The 16,624-nt window shown below is 34.4% G+C and overlaps 1 protein-coding gene across 2 annotated transcripts in view; it reads right to left on the bottom strand.

Moving 5' to 3' along the window:
- Positions 1 to 16,624, bottom strand: part of LOC145291143 (sterol O-acyltransferase 1-like) — a 169,963-nt gene that overhangs the window by 2,088 nt on the left and 151,251 nt on the right. For both annotated transcript variants that reach the window (XM_080136660.1, XM_080136661.1), the window contains exon 14: positions 3,683 to 3,825. In XM_080136660.1, the coding sequence (XP_079992786.1) occupies positions 3,683 to 3,825 (143 nt within the window). The remainder of the gene's footprint in view (positions 1 to 3,682; positions 3,826 to 16,624) is intronic.

Raw genomic sequence — 16,624 nt, forward strand, 5'->3', positions numbered from 1 at the left:
GCACAAAATGCTTACTGCTGAATACCTATCGTCGTCACGTCAATCAAAAACGCACACCTGTTTTTTTTTTAAACACTTTACTATTTTCCAACTGCGCGTTGTGAAGGCTTCGTTTTTTTTTTTTTTCTCACATTTTCGGGTTTTTTCACATACCCCGAAAAACACCCGGGCAACGCCAGATACCCCTCGCTAGTCTTATATAAATCTCAAACGGGCATGTGTTTGTATGTCTGCTAAAAAAAATTTTTTCATCCGCATCCAACCGGGTCGAAATTGGTACCATATGAAAGGGCAATGCCTTGTATACATATGTGAAAATTAGAAAAAAAAAGTCATTCTCTGGTGGTCAACTGAACCACTTTTTGGAAGGGAGGTCCGCTTTTCACGTCACTTTTTTCACAATTCACACATGTGTATTAAACTAAAACTATGTTTGGAATGTTTATTTTGCAACGTCATGACGTCGTAAGCAGTCATGGCCGCGTGGATAAAAGCGTTTGCTCATAAGTTTTGGCCTTCTTCCTCTATTTTGCATTTCACGTTCAAGCCAGGCCACCGCTGTTCATTTTTTACATTTTTTTCAATCGCATGGGCACTCCCTGCTATTTTGATTGAAAAAAAATTTTGATTCATTTTTTTTTGGGGGGGGGGAAGCGCACAGGCAACGCTGGGCACCCACCCACTAGTCTATTATATAAAGGGAAAATGCCTGTTTGTTTGTGCATGTGTTTTTATGTCAGCTAAAAACTTTTGTCATCTGCATCAGACAGGCACGGATGTGGTACTGTTAGAAAGAGCAATCTCTAGGAAAATTGGAGAAAAATCATCAATTGTTTCATGTAGAAATGTTGTTTTGTTTGAAGGGCGGGGGGGCAGATAAAAACCTTGCTTTCGATGCTGTTTGCAATGCAAACTGCACATGCAAAAAAACCATCGTTTCATTCTTTCGTTTTAAAAAGCTAAATTTGCAACGTGATAACATTCGTGTCCTCATGGTCCCATCGATAACGCGTTCGCTTACTAAGTTATGCGAGTTTGCGCCCATTCCCCCCCACTTTGTTTTGCTTACAAAATTTTGCTTTTGGTTTCACTTCTGGCTGATGGCACCTAAGTCCCTTTTCTTTTTGTTTGACAAGGCAACGCTGGGCGCCCCCCCCCCCACAAGTTTAAGAATATATATAATTAAACTTATTTAAAACTTTTACATAATTATGGCTGACAAAAGGAGAACAATCAACCCCAGTGGATTAAAAAAATGGTTTAGTTCAAAATTTTGTATGGATTCCAGTGTTCGAAAATATGCACCGGAAGAAGGCCAGAGGTTACATTGGCTGAAACATTGTAAAAATAACATGTAAGATGAGAACGTTAGTTTGAATAACACAAACTATTGATCATTATCTGAAAATGATTCGCACTCCAAAACTGTTCATCATTAAAAATAATAAACACTTACAGGCTCCAATTGGATTGTAACAAATCTAGCATGGAGGAGCCCTTGGATTGTTGTAATGTAATAAAATTAAGAATGCTTCTTGGCTTAACACTGACAGGCAATATGGACTGTAACAAATACATTGAGGACACTGCAAAGGCTGCTGCAAAGAAGCTGGGTTCTTTCTACTGTGCTAGAAGATTACTCATATCTGTGAGTATCCTGTACGTCTACAAAGCCACCATTTACCCATGCATGGAGTGTTGTTGCCACAACTGGGCTGGTGCATTTATCGCTAGTCCCTCCCTCTCGGACAGGGTCCAAAGAAGTCTCCAATCTAATAATCTGCACTATCAACTAAGCTCCAACCGCTGTCCCATCACTGCAATGTTACATCCCTGTACTTGTTTTACAAGCATTTTAATGGAATCTGTTCTGATGTTCTCAATGTATTTGTTCCGTGAATGTTAAGCTGAGGAGTTTCAACAATGATCTCTCAGGTAGAGTGTTCTTAATCAGGGAAATCAGTGGTTGAGAGGATATTTTGTAATTGTTAAAGGAAAGAAGCTTAGCCTTAGTAGCATTAAATATTAACACCCATTCACAAGCCCATTCCACAACCAAAGATTGTTTTCTAGGTTTTCTGCCATTGCCTTGGATATGCGTACATCCGTTTTGTCTTCATGTCTGTTATAGAGCATGGTGTCATCAGTAAATATACCCATCTCAAACACAATTTCATCAAGGAGGTCATATATGAATAGTTATTGATAAAAATAGACTATTTTTTATTTTATTTCTTTTGTTTACTCACATTCACCTCTAACAAGACATATTGCCACTTGAACATAAGGGGCTACTATTTGCGACCAAGGAAAGATTAACAAGATGTTGGTTTACATATATACAGATATACAGCATAATCACGTTGACACACTGATTCCTGCTGGATCGCCGAAGTTAAGCAACGTTAAACCTGGTCAGTACTAAATGGGTGACCATTTGAGATTTCCATGTGTTGTATGTGCTCTCCGCTTATCTCGGCATTGTTTCCAGTCATCCTAGGCTTCTTATCACTGGACTGAAGCAGTGCCAATTCAGGAGAGATTGCGCAACCCTTGCCTTGCAATTACATGTGCAGCTGCTCCTACAGAGGGCATCTTTTGTCTTTTGAGACTAAACAGCAACATCAATACGGTTTACGTTACATTTAAACTTCTGCATATCAGTACAGCCAGGAAAGCAGGTAGCAGGAAGGGAATTCCAAAATCTAGCTGTTCGAGAAAAGAAACTATTAGAGTAGAAAGCTTTCTGGCATTTAGGGACCTTAACAGTGAAGGGGTGAGATTTTGTTGTTAAGCAGGCTTGTCGGGGATATGTACGTTGAGGGGGCACAAGTGTAACGAATTCATCAGAGCACAAGCCAGTAAATTATTTGTAAAACAGGAACACAGATGCATCATTGCGGCGATGGGACAGGGGCTGGATCTTAGTTGACAAAGTGGGACATATTAGATTGAAAAATTTTTTTAACCTTATCCAAGAGAGAGATGCTAATGGTAGATGCACCAGCCCAGATGTGGCAACAATACTCCATGCATGAACGTATGTGAATGGTGGCTTTATTTTTTTCACACTCATCATTAAATGTAGAAATATCCACATTTTAAAGTGTTAATGTTTGTTTTTAACTTGCATTTATTTAACGACATCATTATTAAAGGAATTGGGTGTTTTTCGGACAAATTATACAAAGAGGAAATGCGTGAATATCAAATATCTAATTTTTCTTCAAATTCTGAGGAAGTGAAGTTCCTTCAAAAGATTCCGCCATCATTTTACAACAAATAACACCGACAAAGATTCGGGGGGGGGGGGTTCAGGGTGGATCAGAAGAATGGCTTATTTCGAGGGTAGGGAAATGCTGTTGAGGAGAAAGAAATTATGCTGACAGTGAATCTTCCTCAGCTCCTTCTATGGCAAACACGTTACATCACTTAATGGCACATCCCTTCAAGATGAACGCCTCATCTTTTCTCATCCTGTTAACTTCACAGCTCATTAGATACAAACGTAAAAAATAAAAGAATGAAATAAAAAGATCAACATTCTTTTTCTTTAAAAAAAAGATCCATGGAATAAAAAAAGATCTGACATTTATTTAAAGAAAAAAAGAAAAAGAAAAAGAAAAACATACTTTTTTTTTCTTGACCGTGTCAAAAAAAGAACAAAAGTTTTACTGCTTACCGTGGTGACTGGGCAGTTTTGTCGGGCATACCATTCCAGGCTGTATAGACACATGAGAAGGCCATTGCCAATAAATAAGGAGACCCACATGAAAACATTCCAGCTGCGAGACACGCCTTTGTCAGTGAGGAATACAAATCCGACTGGAATGAAGTGAAAAAAAAATTCGTTAACTTTTAACATTCAAAATTGATAAAAAATCCGAAACGCATTTAACTTTTTTGACGTACAAATAAGAAAAGCAAAAGATTGTCATGTCTGTGTGTATATATATATATATATATATATATATATATATATATATATATATATATATATATAACTACTTAATTTACTCACATAAAATTAATATACGAAAGTATAGATTTATGCGTAAACTTTAAGTATTTACTTCAAAAGTGCTCAATACGTAGGTAGAGCTAGTTAGTAAGTTATAAAATATATATGGCGATTAAACTACACTGAATATTCGGCGTTTCATCCACTCTACTATATATATATATATATATATATATATATATATATATATATATATATATATACACACACACACCCATATTTATAAGTGAGATTAGTTATGTCTGCTCATAAAACATTTGTATTTTAAAATAAAATGCATATAAAATACATTTATCAGTCAAATTACAACACAATTTAATGAAAATAAACAAATAGTTGTTTTAAACTAATATTTCGATGATAAACATCATCCTCAGGAGATTATACTTTTTTTTTTCCTCGTCATGATGTTAAACTGAAGAAAAAACAGTAAAGAATCCGAGTATTGATTGTCTGCCGTGTTATTTTGAAATGCCGAAAGAATACGCTTCATGCACGTGATATGAAAGTCAGTTGCGCTTACCGTGATAGAAGTGGTGTTTAAATTTTAAAATAAAATACGTATTGGAACTGTAGAGATTCAACGCCTCTATCCACTGCGCCACGGGACCCAAAAACCTAACATTCCTATCCTGTCGCAGTTAACCACCTAAAGAAGGCCACAGGAATAGTTAGCGGAAACGTCGTAAAGCAATAACTCTGAAGATGAGGATAACGTCGCGTAAAATAAATAAACAAATTTCCCATTTCAAAGGACTCTAATAAAAAAAAATATATCTGCAGTCAACAAATTTTTTTTGCTTCAGCAATTCTGGATGTAAAAAGCCGTTACGGAAAGTCATTAAAACCATTTTCTGACTTTGTAGGCATACCCAATTATTAGAAAAACTTACTCCAAGTTTAGATATTATTTGTTGGAATCCTTTTGAATAATTTGTATGTTTATTTGTGGACTTTTATCCTCATCTTTATAGTTGGTGTTGTTATCTTTCAAAATTTTGGAGGTGAAGATTGATTATTCTTATTGTTTGGATTCTTCGGACGACTCATCTTGAGTATTTTTTTATGTTGAATCTTTTTGTCAAACTCTGGGGAATCTTTGTCAAACTCTGGGGAATCTTTGTCAAACTCTGGGGAATCTTTGTCAAACTCTGGGGAATCTTTGTCAAACTCTGGGGAATCTTTGTCAAACTCTGGGGAATCTTTGTCAAACTCTGGGGAATCTTTGTCAAACTCTGGGGAATCTTTGTCAAACTCTGGGGAATCTTTGTCAAACTCTGGGGAATCTTTGTCAAACTCTGGGGAATCTTTGTCAAACTCTGGGGAATCTTTGTCAAACTCTGGGGAATCTTTGTCAAACTCTGGGGAATCTTTGTCAAACTCTGGGGAATCTTTGTCAAACTCTGGGGAATCTTTGTCAAACTTCTACCCAGTCATGGCTGACAGAACAAGAGCAAACTACCCTGTAGATTACATAAAGGGTTCTATTTGAAATTCTGTGCAGATTCCCGAGTTCGACAAGATACACCTGAAGAAGGTTGAAGATTACATCGACTAAAACGTTGTACAAATAACACTTAAGATGAGATTGGAGAAACAAAATAATATAAACCACATACAGTTTTAAATAGATGGTTTAGAGCCAACAATAAAAGGCCACAAGAAATGATGAAAAAACACCTTCGGCCTTCTTGGAATTTTTTTTTTTTTTTACTCTTGTAAGGACACTAAGTAGGGAATTGAGCAGCAAGATATTTGTTCACATTACATTAAAACTTCTGCATATTAGTACTGTCGGGAAAGCAGAAAACAGAGAAGGAATTCCAAAGTTCAACAGTCCGAGGAAAGAAACTATCAGAGTAGAAGGTTCTCTATCATTAGGGGATCTCTACAGTGAAGGGGTGGGATTTTGTTGCTTGTTGGATTCGGGGTATTTACATCAGGGAGACACTAATGCTACCAGTTTGTGGAAGCACGTTCCATTAAAGTACTTGTAAAACGAGCACAGGGATAAAAAATTGCAGTGATGGGACAGGGATTGGAGCTTGGTAGATAGTATGGGACTAATTGACCAATGCAGATTGCTGTTGAGAGTAATGTGTAGGTCACATTCACAAGAAGATTCCTCGATATTAGTGTAGTGGATGGAATATGTGGACATTGGATTTCGCCGCCACAATGCATAAGGGATACACCTCTAACGAAATAGATTGTCAGTCATCAATTGCTGCACTATGTCGAGATCAGACTACTTAGAAAGATTAACCAAGTGTTACATCTGTGTTTTTTTTTTACCTCAACATGAAATCTGGCAGTAATATTATCTTACAGTTAAGCGTAGATATAATTTGCCATGTGCGCGGAGTTAACAGGGTTTGTCCTATGGGGTTAGCTATGGCCTCATATGCCAAGTGCAAGCTCGTTGGTTCACGTTGACTTGAAGTTGAATGTTCAATAGTAAATTTGAGCAATGTACAACCTTGATGACTCGGGGTGCTTAGCATCTCCATGTGAAAACGTTACAGTCAGTCTGTAAGTTGAGGATGAGAAAAATGAGCTATGAAGTTGAGAGATAGATCTCTAAAAAAATTTGGTCATGTGATGTCCTTCTGAGGAATATAAATTATTTTGTGTCATTTGATCATGATTTTTCTGCCTAATAACTATTTTTGGTGCTAGCTGAAACATATCAGTACATGTGTAGCAAGATATTTTTATATGGAGACTTATACAATATAAATACAGCTTTGTCCGAGAAAGCATTGAACACTGCATAGTAGCGCAAATCAAAACCGATATTCACAGCTATCAGTGTGTGTGTGTGTGTGTGTGAATATATATATATATATATATATATATATATATATATATATATATATATATATATACAGGGTGTCCACAAAATCTGGCTACATTATGTAGCCAGACTTTGTGGGAGCACCCTGTAGATTATGTAGCCAGACTTTGTGTGCACCCTGTATATACACACACTATATATATATATATATATATATACATATACATACACAGGGTGCCCACAAAGTCTAGCTACATAATGTAACCAGACTTTGTGGACACCCTGTGTGTATATATATATATATATATATATATATATATATATGTGTGTGTGTGTGAAGATTCCCGAAAGGATGAAACATTAGTGTCTGTAGGTATTTAATAATTATTATAGTAAATATATATATATATATATTAAATAAACTACGAGCAAACAGTTAATAAAACATGTTAAAAAACACTTTGAAATGAGTTAAAAACATATTTAATCTGAAAAGGAAACACTAGATAAGTGGATAGTCCTTAATCTGCGGAGTTTCGAAGAAATACTTTCATTCTCATCAGAGGGTAAGAATTAGCAAAATGCGGGATCGGATTTTGCATGCAAAAGTATTTGATGAAACAACAAGTAAGTCAAAGATCTTACTTGATAACAAAAAAAAGTGAAGCAGAGGGAATATGGTGAATAAAAATGTGATTACACATGAATGGATAGTTTGGTGGAAGATAAATAATCCAGTGACGGTAAAATCCAAATATATAACTTCAAGGAAGTTAATTGAATTTCAATTTGCACAAGTAAAATCCAAGGAAGTCCCATATATATATATATATATATATATATATTTAGCTACATATGAATAACAATGTAGCTATATTCTAAGATCCCAGGTTTTATTTATATTAACCAGTTCTTTCAACAAATCAAAACTTCAGTACATTTTACAGACCTTATATATGTGTATGCATGCACATATAAACTTGGTTTATGCAGTCAAATTCAAGTGACATTTCATGGATATTACAAGTAATGACATTTGATCCAAAGCATTTTTTTGTTTTTAGTTTAGGAAACAATTGTACATTAATTGTATATCAATATGAATACAATATTAAATTTGGAAAATATATATAATGATCAAGTCTTATAACAGGGACTTTTGGGAGTTTTTTTTTTTTTTTTTTTTTTACACAGTGATCACCACTTATCAAGGCCCGGAAGCCACTCAGGGATAAGGGTTATTGCAAGTACATTACATTAGTGTAGAGATTTGATGGAGTGTTTACTTAAGGGGGCGGTTCATTAGGAATTTGTTAACATTGGACTTGAAGACATCCAAGTTGTAGTCCGGAGGGAAGCAGGCAGACGGAACAGAATTCCACAGGCGTGCAGTTCTAAGAAAGAAGCTTTGTTCATGGAATCCGCGTTTTGATTTAGGCACAGATATAGAGTGGGGGAAATTTTTCACAGTGGATTCAGCTAGACGGGTGTTTTTCGTGAAAGATTGGCAAGGGGGGACCAGAGATTGGAGTTCAGACGAGCACCTGCCATGGAAATAACGATAAAACAAGGACAGGCTCACAACGTCTCTTCTGTGGGAGAGAGGTTGCAGGGTAGAGAAAAGGGCATCCCCTACTAAGCCACAAAGTCTATTTTGTACTCTGTCAAGGCAGGATAGGCTGTTTTTAGCAGCTCCTGCCCAGATATGGCAACAGTATTCCATCCTTGGACATACTTGGCTTTTATAAAGATAGAGAATTGCATCAGTAGTGAGATATCTTCTGGAGCGGTAGAAGGATCCCACCATCTTTCCAGCGACCTTGGCAATAGACTTGATGTACGTGTTCCATTTCAGATCAGGAGTAAAGGTCAAACCCAGAAGCTTGTCAAAGAGTTTTTTTTAAAGATTTGTCAAAAAATTCCACAATATTTTAAACGGTAGAAATTAATATTCATGCCATGCTGTCTTCCTCATTCTCATCATTTCATTGGTTTCGGTAAATCTGCCAACAGAACTAAAATCTTTAAAATTTGGTCAGTTTTCACCGATTTTTGGCAGATTCTTAGAATGTTTCCGTCTGTTCAGAATCCGTTCATATTTGGATTCCTCATTCGAAATCCTTTCTCTTTTGTAATTAGTCCCACTTTTATCTCGTAATCTTTTCCCACCAAAAATTACTAAAGCAGAAGAAAAGCTATCAGATGTAAAAGATTAAAAGACCTTTAAAAATTGCTTCCTTTTTTTTTCTTTTAGCCAAGATTCAGATGCCATTGTTGCCTGCCCCCCCTCCCTCAACAGTTTCTTTTCTTTCTTGACACAAAGCGCATCATCTATTTCCTCAACAGAAAGAATCAACTGTACTTAGGAAGCTCTTGCCTCTCCTTTAAAAACATTCCTATCGTTTTGTACAAAATATCTGTTTTGTAGACAAGAATATCGCATTTCGATTTTCACATGCATCCACGTATTTCTCTATGAAGCTATGCGAGTCCATCCATTGTTCTGTCACGCAAGGATAAGGGTTAATGAATTTATCAAACAATAAAATAACAATGTAAAGTAACGATGGGTGTAAACTAGTTCAAAATTATTACTTAAGAGGACAACTCAACAAGAAATGGTTTACATTAGACTTGAAAACGAACATAATATAGTCAGCTGGAAAGCAATTCTGTGGTATTGTGTTCTATAGATACTGTGTTAAATTACCAATTTTGATTCTTTTAAAATCTGTAAATATATAGCTATAGACTTGCTGTTTAATTTTAAAGGCTATTGTAAAACCCCATGTGCGTATATTTTTGCAACTGTAAAAATGCACTTATGGGGAAGAGATCTATAGATTTTAATTTTGTTGGTAAATTAAAATTAATAAATATTTATAATTAGCACCAGCAATGGAAACTTAAGTTTTAAACAAAAACAACCCAAAAGTTAAACACTTAAAAGAATCGTTTTTGGCATCGGAAAATTGGCACAAACTTTTCCGATTCCAATACCCTCACAACTTCCCATCTTTACAATTCCCACTTGAGATTAATAGTCTCAACAGCAATCGATAAACAAGTATAAATCGATAAACAAGTATAAATGCCTTCGTACAAAATATGAAACTTGCGCTTTCAACCAATAAAGTTAAGAGTTTAGAATAAATGAAAATGCTAAGAAGTTAAAAGCTAAAAAAAAAAAAAAATTGTTTTTGTTTGAGCTTCAACAGAACTATGATGCTAAAATCTTCAGTCCACAATGATTTTATAAACAGTTTTTATGGGTGTCAAAAAAATTACAGAAAAAAGAACAAAAATGTCATATTCCAAAAATCACATGAATTGACCAAGTATTTTTTTGTTTTAACTAAGAAAATAAAATTTTATAAGGAAACGAAAATGAGGTGTTTCACTCCATCTTGAATAAATAAAGAGTTACCTTCCCTTAACAACCTCTCCAGAAATAGAGATGACATTAAAATGGCTACGATTTACCATTAATCTCTAAAAGTCATAAAAGATAATTTTCTATACAAAATGAAAACTACTTGATAAATTTACATAATTTTTGGAATATGATCTTTTTTGATCCATGATGGGTATACATGAAAGATTTTTCTGCAATTTAGTTTTTTTTTTTTTTAATATAGAGAGAATTTTGGACGACCACCACAGTTTCTATGTTAAAACATTTCTTTGAGAGGAAAAAACAACGATTTGCAAGATTGTAATAGCATCACGTTATCACTACTCTATAATAAAAATATTGAGCACTATTTAACAACACAAATGAATATTGGTGGAATGGTTGGGGAGACTTATGCACTGAATGAACTTTCCCTTTGTTCAAATTCCAAGCATTTCCTTGGTTTGCTTTTGAGTAGCAGAAAATCAACGTACATTTTTGCTGTCCACTGATTTTTCCTGGGGGGAAATCAGGTGACATGAGTTTGCAGGAAGAATGTTTGAATTAGAAAGAGAATCAACGATGCATAAAAGAGGGTGAGGAGAATGGGGTCGAAAAGAATGGATCGTCCGACCAAAGGGAAAAAAGAAAAGTGGAAGTATTTTAAGACAATACTTGAACTAACCAAAAATTAAAACAATTAGTCAGAAACAAACGTGTGCGTGTGTGCGCGCGCGCACGTAGCAACAATTACAAAAACAGGTCGGTTAATAGAAAGTAAGATTTTTAGAAATACCTACTTCCAATTATGGAAGAAAGAATAGAAAAAGAGGATAGAAAAGTAAAGAGAACCGGGAAGAGAAAAAAGTTAAGAGAAAGAAGATAAAGAAAAAAAGAAAGAAAGAAAAAAAAGAAAAAGAAAAGGAAAAAAGAAAAAGAAAAGAAAAGAAAAAAGAAAAAAAAGAAAAAGAAAAGAAAAAAGAAAGAAAAGAAAAGAAAAAAGAAAAGAAAAAAGAAAGAAAAAGAAAGTAAAAAAGAAAGAAAAAGAAAGTAAAAAAGAAAGAAAAAGAAAAAAAGAAAGAAAACGAAAAAAAGAAAGAAAACGAAAAAAAGAAAGAAAACGAAAAAAAGAAAGAAAAAGAAAGAAAAAGAAAGAAAGAAAAAGAAAAAAGAAAAAGAAAAAAAAAGAAAGAAAAAGAAAAAAAAAGAAAGAAAAAGAAAAGAAAAAAAGAAAAAGAAAAGAAAGAAAAAGAAAAGAAAAAAAGAAAAAGAAAAGAAATAAAGAAAAAGAAAAGAAATAAAGAAAGAAAAAGAAAGAAAACGGATACAAAATAATTATACAATTCTACTTTTACCAAAACGCAAACACCTGAATGTACATTTATTTTTCATTTCGAGGTTGGAATCTAAACTTAAAATATGTCACAAACGCCGACATAAAACTAACCTGTTTTTATTATCATCATAAATAATAAAAATAATTATTATGTTGTCGGCTTAAGTATTTTGATGAGGCTATAACTCGACGATAAAAACCAAACCTTCAACTCAAAAGTATGCAATAAAACGTCAAGTTGTCTGCATTTCTAGAACTTAATTTCTTTACCATCTTCGAGCATCGCAATCCGCAATCTAACACACATGATAAATTCATGCATGGGGGGGGGGCATTAAATGAGGGTCCGTTAGCAAATCAAAATGCTGGAAAGAGTGAAAAATGTCCCCTTGATCTGCTCATCTGGTCATAGAATATTTGGTTATAGGATTTTGTTTTGGGACTAAGCCTGTCTTTAGATGTGTTTCGTATAAAAATAGACATGCATTTTTTTTTTGTGCAGAACAGGAGACTTTGATGGTATGGCCACATTGACAACGTGCATAAGAGTTATGTTATTTTTATTGGAATCCTTTAAGATGAGTAATTTGTATATTTATTTGTGAACTGTTCTCATTTTAATAGTTCTTGTTTCACATTTCGATCAACTATTCCTCTGGCCTTTGGAGTTCATGGCACTGTGGATAGAAGCGTTGACTCTCTACGGTTCTATGTAAGCATTGTCTAAAGATAGTGGTTTCAATCCTACTCAAAGCAGGTCAGAGGATTAGTTGGCCAAAACGTGGTGAAACAACAACTATGGAAGGCAGTAATTACAAGAGATAAAGTTAAGAGACTCTGCATTCCTATCCCGTCGCAGTTAATCACCTGAAGAAGGCCAGAGGATGAGTTGGCCAAAACGTGGTGAAACAACAACTATAAAGATGAGGATAACAGTCCGTAATTAAATAAATGAATGAGAGTAGATGTAGAAAAGTTGATGTAGCAGGTCGAGTTCACAAAGGAAAATCAAGAAAACATTGAAGGAAGTGATTAGAATGGAGTTGAGAGACAGAGGGATAAATAAAGACCTGGCCAGAGATAGGTTAGTTTGAAAGTCAATTTTTTAAAGCCACCCAATGCATACTGGTATGTAAAACGGATGACAATGAGGAATCAGAATAGATTGCGATCGACAACCAGAATGAGGAGTGGAATTACGAACAGCACGTTTGTTTTTATAGAAAAGTGAAATGTGAAGGTCGAAAAGCAATTCCTTTTATACAAAAAGAATATTTGATTATCTGTATATATTAATACTAGCAGGACCTGTGGAAATTCCTCAGGGGACTCACTCATATGTAACATATTAATGTTGGCATTCTGTAGATGTTCAGCATAAATGGAGACGCTCTGATATTATTCTAGCTATTTTGTTAAAATGGCAAAAGTATTTATCCAAGCTAGCATGGATGCCTGACGTAACCCGGTCGTAAAGTATGCTTAAATATGATATTTTAATTATTGGAGATTTTGTATATATTATTATAGAGTTAATGTTCTATCGATTTTTATACATTATAAAGTTGCGATTTCAAAAATAAAAAATATATCTATATGACTTGGGTTCATCAGTTTGAATCGAAACCCAAACTTATGAATATATATATATGACTAGATATATATATATATATATGAATTGGAACAAATACGTTGCAAAGACTACTGCAAAGAAGGTGGATTCCCTCTACCATGCTAGACAACTAATCGCACCTGAAAGTATCCCATATCGCATACTTTTATGTATGGAGTATTTGTTGCCACATCTGGGCTGGTGCATCGACCACTAATCTCTCTCTGTTAGACATGGTCCAAAAGAGTCTTTAATCTATTAGGTCCCACATTATCAACCAAGCTCCAACTCCTGGCCCATCGCTGCAATGTTGCATCCTTGTTTGTTTTACAAGTATTTTAATGGAATGTGCTCTGATGAACTCATCACACTTGTACCCCTTTAATGTACATACTCCTGACTAACCTGGTTAACAACAAAATCCCACCCCTTCACTGTAGAGCTCCCTAGATGCCAAAAAGCCTTTTACTCTAATAGTTTCTTCCTACAAACTTTGGAATTCCTTCCCCGTTTCTTGCTTCCTGTACATGCAAAAGTTTAAATGTAATGTGAACAGACATCTTGCTCATCTTCTCGCATAGTCCTTATGGTCCCAAATAGTATCGAAGCAGCAACATGCCTTGCTTGGTATGAGCAAGAATAAAAACAAAAAAATTAATTTTTTTAATGTTAGGTCAGAGCAACCTCATCATGATGAAGCAATTACCAACGAATTTCAATTTGCATTAAACACTTCACATTGGTTGCTTCATTGAACAAGAGTAAAATAAAGCTAATAATGTGTAGGTGTGATGTTTACTTGATACTGAAAACATTCTAACATGAGGTGTTAAAAATAACTGATAGCTTGCCAGTGTGTTTTCATGTTTCCTGTCGAAATAAATTGTCTTCTTATACTTAAAATTTAAAACGTATAAAGAAATTTCTGTTATAGATTTGAGCCTTCAAAACTATTTTTTAAATTCTTATATACTTGAGCCTTCAAAACTATTTTTTAAATTCTTATATACTTGAGCCTTCAAAACTTTTAAATTTTTATATACTTGAGCCTTCAAAACTATTTTTTAAATTCTTAGATTTGTGCCTTCAATGCTTTTTTAATTGTTATAATTTTGAGCCTTCAATTTTTTTTTTAAATTCTTAGATCTGTGCCTCCAAAACTATTTTTTAAATTCTTATAGATTTGAGCCTTCAAAACTTTTTAAAACTTCAAAGATTTTTAACTGCTTCTTCTAAATTTTAGTCATCAAAATGGTTTCAAAACTTCTCTTTATAGATTGAAACCTTCAACTCTTGTGAATCATTTTCAAAAATGAAAACATTTTATCACTTCATACAAAGTTCTATCATTTAGGCAAAGTTTTTATTTGATAAAAATATATTGTAAAAATTGGAGCCTTTTTTACATAATTAGTTTTATAAACTAGTAAACTCGTTGTTGTGGTTGTTTCTTCAAGATAGTAAGTTTCCATCTTCCATTGTTGATATGAGGCTTAACAGTTACATTTTTAGACCACCACTGTTGACCAAAGGAAGAATCTATTTGGCATGTGTACAAAGTGAAACCTGGCCACTGAGGTTGAAGACAGGTGCTACATGAAGAGAAGTGATATGACAATACAATGGATGTGTAATGTGAGTTTAAAGGCAGGTTTAGATCCATTTAAATCTGCACAGGAGACTTTGTTGGTTTGGTCATATTGAAAGAATGGAGGAGTCCAGTGGCAAGAAGAAGTCCAGGACAACTGAAAACAATGCCGAGATAAGCGGAGAGCACATACAGCACCTGAAATTCCCAAACGGTCACCCATTTTTAGAAATAACAGTATAAATTTGGTAATGTAGAACTTGAGTCTGGTCAATTCAATGCCACTTTACTTTAATGTGTCGTCTAACCCAATTGTTTGATTTCCAACAAAGGCATTTCATGGGAAAACATTATTACGTTTTTTTTGTTTTTTTTTACACAGTGGTCACCACTTATCAAGGCCCGAAAGCCACTCAGGGATAAGGGTTATTGCAAGTACATTACTTTAGTGTGGAGATTTGATGAAATGTTTACTTAAGGGGGCGGTTCATTAGGAATTTGTTAACGTTGGACTTGAACACATCCAAGTTTTAGTCAGGTGGGAAGCAGGCAGACAGAACAGAGTTCCACAGGCGTGCAGTTCTAAGAAAGAAGCTTTGTTCATGGAATCCACGTTTTGATTTAGGCACAAATAAAGAAGTCCAGGACTTATATTACGTGTCATGTTGGAACTAGTATAAATTTCAAAATTTGCAAAGCATCATCCAGTAGAAGATATGCTAGAGCTAATTTTCGGCAAAAAGTGTGCAGTTTTAATGAGAATAAGCAAGATGGCCGACTAAAAATTATCTCCCCCTGATTTCAAGCATCTAAACGGTTAATTTACAGTGAAAAACAGCAACTTTCAAAAATTCTGTTTTTACTTATAATTATTTTTCTACTGGACCATTTTTTTTTGTCATTTTTGGATTTTAGACTAATTTCTGCATGACACGTAAGTACATAATATTTTTCTCTGAAATGCACTTTTTCAAAGACGCACTAAAGTAAAGTTAGGATGTTATTTCTAAAAATGGGTGACCATTTGGAAATTCCAGGTGCTGTATGTGGTCTCCACTTATATCGGCATTGTTTCCATTCATCCTGCACTTCTTGCCACGGGACTCAAGCAGTGCTGATTCAGGAGAAATGTGGTTGGCGATTGTGTAAACCTTGCCTCAAATTCCAGGGCTCTACGGACAAATTTATCTTTAGTTGACCTTTGACAACTAAATATTTTCGTTTACTAGCCAAATAGAAAAGTTACTAGCCAAACCCATATGATTTTTAGAATATGACATCTTTGTTCTGTGACGAGTATTTACATCATAAAGATTTTTCTGTATATTTTTTAATGTGTAATTCTAAATATACAACAAATTTTATGTTGATACTTGAAAGTATAAACATTCTAATTTCTTCAGATGTTTTTTTAAACAGCCTTCGTTAAAAAAAATGTGTATATTGTTCTATTAAAATTTTATTGCTTTAAAAATTTAACTTTGTTCGTTTTATTAAAAAAAAAAGTTGAAAAGATATTTTTCACTCAGTAGTGAGCTTTGAAAGATTGTCAGTGAAAGAAATGCAATCACCAAAAAATAAGCGTTTCATTATTTCTAGTCGCCACTTTGAAAAATCACTCGCAAATGCGACTGTTTCACTCCCAATGTAGAGCCCTGCAATTACACACACAGCTACCCTTACATGGGGTATTCATTGTCTTTTGAGACTGAACACCCTAGAAAAGACAGGATCCCATTTCCATTTGATAACGACAGGTTTTCATTTTTTGTTGCAAACGATATATTAGTTGGCCAGCTGTATACAAATCCAAAAAGTCACAGGAGCCTTCTATCATATCTGAAAGTGATACAATGTTCAACAAGCGAGATCGAAG

This window comes from Euprymna scolopes, chromosome 12, assembly GCF_053919585.1.
Source record: "Euprymna scolopes isolate OS-2025 chromosome 12, ASM5391958v1, whole genome shotgun sequence".
In the NCBI taxonomy this organism is placed as follows: domain Eukaryota; kingdom Metazoa; phylum Mollusca; class Cephalopoda; order Sepiida; family Sepiolidae; genus Euprymna; species Euprymna scolopes.